The sequence below is a fragment of the Bipolaris sorokiniana genome, assembly GCF_000338995.1.
Source record: "Bipolaris sorokiniana ND90Pr unplaced genomic scaffold COCSAscaffold_9, whole genome shotgun sequence".
Classification (NCBI taxonomy): Eukaryota; Fungi; Ascomycota; class Dothideomycetes; order Pleosporales; family Pleosporaceae; genus Bipolaris; species Bipolaris sorokiniana.
In genome coordinates this window covers 74455-81738 of record NW_006911903.1, presented here as the reverse complement: position 1 = coordinate 81738, position 7284 = coordinate 74455, and the positions used below count along the sequence as shown (strand labels likewise).

Here is a 7284-nt window from a genome sequence, read left to right as displayed (position 1 = left end):
GATTACAGTGTACACTCCTATAGAAATCTAACTTTAAAAATCTTAGCGTAAGCAGATAATCGAAGTATCGAATGATTCAAAGCATTAGATTACAACGAGTGATTAATTCTCGAATCTACTACATTTTCGCTCTTAACTGAAGTCCCTATTCTTACAGCCATATAGCTAACAGATCTATATTAATAGAGTTAATAGAAGGCAATATCTCTTTCGCGCGGGCATTCTCGTAAAATATATTCGTCTCTCTGCTACCGCCCTAAGCACTTAAGAAGTCGTATATTCTTAATTCACCCTATTCTATCTGTCCTAGCTAGTGAGGTAGAGTAGCTAACTGAGCTGAAACTCTGAATCTTGTATGCAGCACCTCGTGAAGTAAATTCTAGCTAGCGGGATAGAGATATACTATGTTAAAGACTTACAATCGCTCCGAAGTGCGTGAGCGCTTTATATAGTTTGCTACACCTTGTGCTAGTATGTCGACTAGAATCCAATCCAAAGGCTGCACGTGTTTTAAGAACACACCGATCTTTAACGAAGATTGTATGATAGAATATAACCAGCCCTACCGCGGCTATCTATAATGCTTTAGGCTTAACGACCCACCAATCTAGCCCGCACGCAGTATATTAACGTGAAGTTTCGTAACCACATGCGCTTTAGTAAGCAGCTGCTCTGTAATGCACTTCGACTAGCTATAGCTAGTTAGTATTGCACTTTCGCAGTCTTATATTACTTCTTCGGGAATTATAGGCTAGTTAGGGTGTCGAAGGGGCCAGTTCCCTACGGCACAGATCGAAGAGATGAAAGTAATCTAAGGAAAGCTATTAGCAGAGGCAAGAAGATCTACAACTTCGCGCAGCCCTTCTAATAGACATTGGAAAGAGGTAAGGGACTTGGCCTAGTTAACGTCCTAGGCATTAAAGACTAGTTTACTAACCTGTGGTATTAACTCTGCGATCGGATTAAGGCCCGGTTCCCTAGCGTGGCTCGTGATACTAGTAACTAAGAACTTTAAACGTTCCCAAGCGGAGGATATATCGCCTATAATCTTTTGTAACGCCGAAATTGTGCGCCGCTTACCGCATTCGCTGCGGTTAAAGTAAACGATCTTGTATTTAGAATGTTCTCGCAGTAGGGACGTAATAATATGTAGCTTAAGAAAACCTATAGATCCCACGATAGTAAGGGTTCTTAAGAGATTTGAAGTTAACATCGCGTTCTCGGGCTTCCTTGGTAAAGAAATTAAGTGGTGACCTTCTATTTACTATATATCTAAGGTTTTAGTCACTCTAAGCCAGTATTCTGCGTGTATAACCTGCGAGATCTTAGTCGTGTAATTGCGGCATAGAATGCCTATTTACTGTGGATTTACAACCTTTATGCAACCTACTATTTCTAGTAAGCTTAAACTTGTGTGATATGATAAATTTGTCGCCTATAGAGGCGAACACTCGAAGTTCAGTCGCTATAGGAGGTGCTGGTGTCCTTAAGGTATCTAGTTTGGGACAGATAGCGTATACATAAATTGCTGAGTGTACGACCTGGCAGAGTCACGAAGTGTCTATTAAAGTTAAATCAGGGCCTCTTAAATGGATTGTGATCATGCATAATCTGCTTGGCGTGAATTATTAGACCCTAATATCATTCTGACTAACACGCAGTAAGCTTTAATGTGCACCCTGTAAATCGATACTAGCGCCAATTTACTCTGAAGAATTGCAGGATATAGCTAGAAGTTGCTTAATGTCGATTGTAACCTCTACATGAATAGTTCCTTGGGCATTAATTCTTAGTTTTTGAGAACCTATATACTGTCATTAGCGATTACAGCTTCACCCTTACGCGTAGCTACGCAGCACACTTGAGCAGCGCCGCCTACTGTATATAGCTTATCACGAGCAGTTAGCTGAACACGACTAGTTAATCTTCAGTCTTATGACGACGAAACCTTTAGAATGCTACCTGCAAGGCTAAAGACGTAATCGCTAATTACTGTATGTAACCGCGACACAACAGCTATTCTTAACACCTTTAGGCCGCTGATATGTTTAGGGCGCCTATACTAATCTAACTAAAGTATTAGGCTTTACCTACGCAAGAGACTTGTTAAATATGTGCAAAGTTGGAAATCATGGTTGTAATTGATGTGTTAAGGGTAAGGCTAATAACACGAGCAATACTTTAGCCATTCTGACTCTACGAGTTCCGTCCTAGGCCTGATTTAATGAGGCTGTTATTGTTTCTATTTACATAGACTGTGCATTTGGCGCCTAGTGTAAGCGAAGGCGGAATTGATAGGGCGACGAAAGACCGTAGACGTGGACGTAGTTGGTTTAAGAAAAGAGTAAAAATTCAGAAGAAATTATTGTAGAGATACTGCGTAAGGACTGGCGATATAATATGGCGTAAAAGTACTGTTTCGCTTGTAGCTTCTTCTTTCGCCTGAAACGCCTATAGATAGCACCAGCAGCTCCTTAGTTACTATAATACCTCGTTAACTCAGCTATTCAATTACAAAACGACGAATTCAGGAGAAGGAGAACTGAATACCTAAGATGTAAGCTCTTTTGAGGCTATATCAGTAAAGTTACGAAGTAGGCACTGAAATCGGACAACATAGTTTGTATATCCTGTTCTTTAATAGCCGCTCGTACATCTAAGGGAGGTTAGAATGACTAGTTTATGGTATGTTTATGTGTGATTGCTAGAAGAAATACTTTATGCTGATTACTTCTTAATAGCATGTGTTAAATGCCTGAACTAAATTTCGTGGCCATACGAGTACCGCTAAGCTACTATGCGTATTCTAGGCGACTGAGATACGCTAGCCTGTGGTGTTTTGGTAAGCTATATTAAGAAAAAGCTGTATATTTGGGGCTTGCGTGACCTCTATCGCTGTCCGTAAACCTAACTTAACGCTGAGAATAGGGCGTTCGAATGGTGCGCGCTGGTACCTGTGACCTTTTTTGCCTCGAAGCTGCGCCAGAGAGAGTGCGCCTATAAAATGTCCACCCGCAGCCGTTAATAACCACTTCTCTAAATAATAAATTCCTGTGCATAGACTAGATAGCCGGCCCAGAGTCTATACAGGATCCTTAATATAAGATAAAGAGTAGTACGCTGTATTGCGAAGAATTCTTCTTATGCGTGACGTGCTTGATGTTGCTTGTGGAGGAACAAGTGATTGCGGCGCCGCCACCGGCTTTGCTCTCATGATACGTAGTATATCTCGTGGTGTTAGTCTGACCTCTTTATGGATACGGTCGCGGAACGAAGGTATATATACCCACAGATCAATAGTACGATCCGGAACATCGTCTACCTTGTACTAGTATCCCTTAGAAAGACTAGGAGATGCTCGTATCGGCGCATTAAAACTTATAATGAATGTTCTTTCTGTGTCCGTGCCTCTAAGAGCCCTAATGCGACCTAGTTGGTATTTATTGCCATGAGATCGCATAAGGCTGAAATCCCCAGTGATACTGAATTCTACTAGGGATTCGAGCGCTCTCTCCGTTGGTGTAAGTATTAGAAACGTCCCTAATAGGTAAACCGTGAACCTATCGTTTCTATAAGATCTTAGAAAACGTTCCGTCGCGTGTAATCTTTGCTCGAGAACATAGCCGCTGTCTCTAAGCAATGTTAGTTATATGCCCTGTCGTGAAAGTCTTTTTACAGTAGGTACGTCCCACACTAGATCTTGGATTGGGTTAAGATATTGTTTTCTTTCCTTCGCACTTAGAGAGCACACCCTTAGGCTGACTAGCTTCGCAGCATTAAAAGCGGATATACTGCCTAAAATCCTCCTTTGGGTTGGCGAAAGATAGAGAAGATACCTGAGATACATAGTACGCATCTTCGCACTATTATTTACAATCTCTCTTGGCCAATAGGTGCGATTTAATGTATGTTTATGCAGAAGTTGCTTTGATGGACGCGTCTCTAAACTATAGAGAGGAGTTATAACAGCCCAAAGATTGCTGTAGGTGTGTCTAGATGGGCAAGAGAGCCACTACATTCATGCTGGAACATCCGTTAAAGCTAAGCGCCCGAACTGAGATATGGCGCATTGGAAGTCACTCCTTCGTGCGTAGCCAGCGATGCTTATACCAGTAAGCAGGCTTAGGCCTTCTCGTCCTACGTAGACCTGCTGATAAGGATGGAACTACAAAGAAAGAGTAAAAGCTTTGATAAATCTATAGCGCACTGCATAGACATTTGGTAGCTAATTATGTTTTCCTCTTTGCTATAGTTATTACGATTGCGAGCTTAGCCAGAACTGAATACAGCTTATTGTAGATAACGATGTACTCACTTCCTGATTTTCTTCTTATCTCTCTCCTGTGTCGCACTCTCTGAAGGCGTATACTTTGCCGTACGTACAAGTCTAGCCGTCGCAAATGCTGCTATATATAATGAAATATTATAAAAAGCCACTAGGTAAACTCTGTCAGGTTGCTGCTTCTGTATGTAGGACGTTTATGCAGGGGCAGGGTACTCAGGATTAAGCACCCCTTTATCTTTCTTAAGAGAACAATTTTGCTATCTGTAGGTCCCTGAAAGCGAAGAAGGTGTTACGAATCAGCCTAGAAGAATCCGTCGCTTAGGTTTAGCCGGATGTCACTATGGGCGAGCTCGTGCAATCAACGATCAAGGAAGGACTGATTCTAACAGTTGTTACTAGCTTAAGGGATATAACTGTACTTAAGGCCTTTACGTCTAAAACGTGTGGATTCTCGTCTTTTCGCTACGGTACATTCGACTGCGCGGTTCTCTCTGTGCAGGGCATCTCACGTGATGGACACGAATTAACTATAGATCTTAACGATGCTGATACTATAGACGAATTTTCCAGAAATAATAGCGCACTGCATAGGCTCGCTCTATTGAAAATCCCGCTTATGTAAGCTGGGCGGTACGTCGAATTGACGTATTGGCCCGTCCTTTCCTTGTCGGGCGCAACGTTCCGCGTAACGTGTAACCCGTTGATTCTTGGTAAACATGCGGTGAATGAATTCACTGATTTCTTAGACATTGTCATGTTTGAACCAGAGCTGGGCGCTGTTGTCACTGGGCGATTCATGGCTACTGCTCAACCTATTTGCCGCCCCTTTGGGGAAAGGGTTTCATTCCTGAAACATGTCGAGTCCATAGTTCGAGAGAGAAAAGGGAAGCCAGGTCCCGCCTACGTCGAGACGGTTCCGCTTGTGGATTATCTTTTCCGGTATTACGATGACAATAGAGAGAGCACGCAAGATTATGCCAGTATAAGTCAATACGTTGCTTTGCCAGCGGAAGCTTTAGAAGATTACGTAAAAGACGCCTATTGGCAGTTCTCCAGTCATCCAGTCAGAATTACTCGGGTCGACCCACATAGCACATTTAGTAAGCGTGGATTTGGTATGCCGGCTGCGTCAGAGGACGATCTGTGGCACGTTGAGCAGTTGGATGCAACAGAAAGAAAAAATCAATGCCAAAATATTGATTCCTTGCCTGCGTAGAAAGCTATGTATGCGAGAGCAAAGCTGGTAACAAAACCAAAACGACACGAATGAGCTGACATACATCCGGCCAAGCGTAAAAGTGTTCACCAAGCTAAGAATGCCTTTCATCTCTAACCAATATCAAGAGAGCAACAGTTTGGTATTTTTATATGTCCGGTAGCAAGATTGCTTCACGAAAGGGCACTCAGCATTTTTCTCGTGATAGAGCTCGAAAAGCTAACGTTGCTGGGTCGCTATTGCATTGGAGGTTCGAGTTGCCCAGCTAGTATTGTCACGGTGGGTGTCTTAGTACGTGTTGGGTGACCTCAGGCAGCTTGGCAATATATATCAACGGGCGAATGCTGTTTGTGACTTGATTTTTAAATGCATATGCAAAGTTCAAGGAGATTCCGCATAGGCATCGGGCCACAGCGTGGAGCCCGCAAGACCAAGCACTGTGTTAATGATGCTGTGAGAGCACGCCAATTCTCTAGTGCAAATGATTGCGGGCTTTTGTTCATTAGATTCGAATGCGCATGATCAAGCTTAGTTAGTTACTAATCTTGCGATCATTGGCAAAAGAGGCGCTGTTGTTTCGATCCTGGAATGGTTACCTGGCAAAGACTTCCAAGCACGACTCTCGGTTTTGGAAACCGTGAGCCCACTCCTTACCCAAGGAGGCAGCACTATCTCTTTGAGTAATGCCTCCACCTACTTGGCACACAACCTGCGGAAGCGTTCAGAGACAGTGTAAATCTTCTCTGATGTCATCTCAATATGTCATAAGATTACAGAAGGTTCCTGATTCTCAAAGATATAAAGTTAGCAATGCATCATAAGATGGCTTTCTGGAAGACGATGCCTACGAAAAACATAGCTCAATCCCAAAACCACGAACATAGCAGGAATCCGTTGGGTCAGAGGCTGCTGTCCCCTTGAAACTGCTATTGTAGGCAAGACCAGACTATTGACAGTGGCAGTGAACTTGGCAGTGGCAATGGTACTCGTCTTGCGTAACCGGCCGTGCCGTCTCCCCTTATCAGACAGCATGGGTGTAACTCTGGTCCAAAATTTCCTTTTCTAGAACTTACTCCGCCCTGTAAATTATGCCCTGGGGACATTCGTTACAGCGAGGTGGGCAAAAATTGTCTCATATCTGTCGACTGGTACAGTCTCGCCATACATACTGTTCAAAATTATTATTATTATTATTATTCCATTATAGTCCTGTATCAGCCGTTGGCTATGTAGGACTTTGGCCAAAGGCCGTTCTATCTAACTAGTTACAATTTGGTACGTTGTGCTGTATTGCGTGACTATGGTGCTTCGGCCTTTGTCTAGTTAAGCTAGTACTAGCTTTCTAGACGCCTGGTGCTAAAGAGCAGTTTGGTAACAGGGAGAGATATAGAGCAGCTAGGCTGCCTTCTAGCGAGCTCTCTTAGGGGATAGGAAATAGTGCTAGTAAAATCAAATTCGTTGTTCTTTGTTTTTCTTCTTTTCTTCTTATTTTTCTTATTTTTCTTCTTTCTAGCCTTCTTGGCCTAGATGCCACTTTCTTGTTCCTATCTTCGTGCTAGTAATAAAAGCTAGAGTAGCTTCTATACCGCTCGTAGTGTGGAGTAAGAGTGGGAGTTTAAGTACTTTCTGGCCTAGAGTCTTTTTAAGTTGGTTTCTCTCTGCGCTATAGAAACCGCAGTATAGAAGTAGGTGCTCTGCTGTTTGTAGTCTTCCGCATTTATAGAGTTCTGTTTCTCTTCTTTTTACTCTCTTTAGATAAGCATTAAAGTATCCGTGCCCTATC

General features: G+C 42.8%; 3 protein-coding genes across 3 annotated transcripts; 1 reads left to right on the top strand and 2 right to left on the bottom strand.

The window, feature by feature from the left end:
• Positions 1-910: 910 nt before the first annotated feature.
• On the bottom strand, positions 911-1213 carry COCSADRAFT_93397 (uncharacterized protein; the record flags this gene model as incomplete). Its single annotated transcript, XM_007702934.1, has 1 exon — positions 911-1213. One exon carries the CDS (start codon positions 1211-1213, stop codon positions 911-913), a length of 303 nt encoding a protein of 100 aa, XP_007701124.1.
• A 3412-nt stretch (positions 1214-4625) lies between these two features.
• COCSADRAFT_27274 (uncharacterized protein) lies at positions 4626-5501 on the top strand (the record flags this gene model as incomplete). The annotated part of the gene is made up of 2 exons (XM_007702745.1): positions 4626-4752; positions 5032-5501. 2 exons carry the CDS (start codon positions 4626-4628, stop codon positions 5499-5501), a joined length of 597 nt encoding a protein of 198 aa, XP_007700935.1.
• A 693-nt stretch (positions 5502-6194) lies between these two features.
• On the bottom strand, positions 6195-6533 carry COCSADRAFT_161339 (uncharacterized protein; the record flags this gene model as incomplete). Its single annotated transcript, XM_007702933.1, has 2 exons — positions 6195-6244; positions 6350-6533. The coding sequence occupies 2 exons, from the start codon at positions 6531-6533 to the stop codon at positions 6195-6197; spliced, it is 234 nt and encodes a 77-aa protein (XP_007701123.1).
• Between the last annotated feature and the right edge of the window lie 751 nt (positions 6534-7284).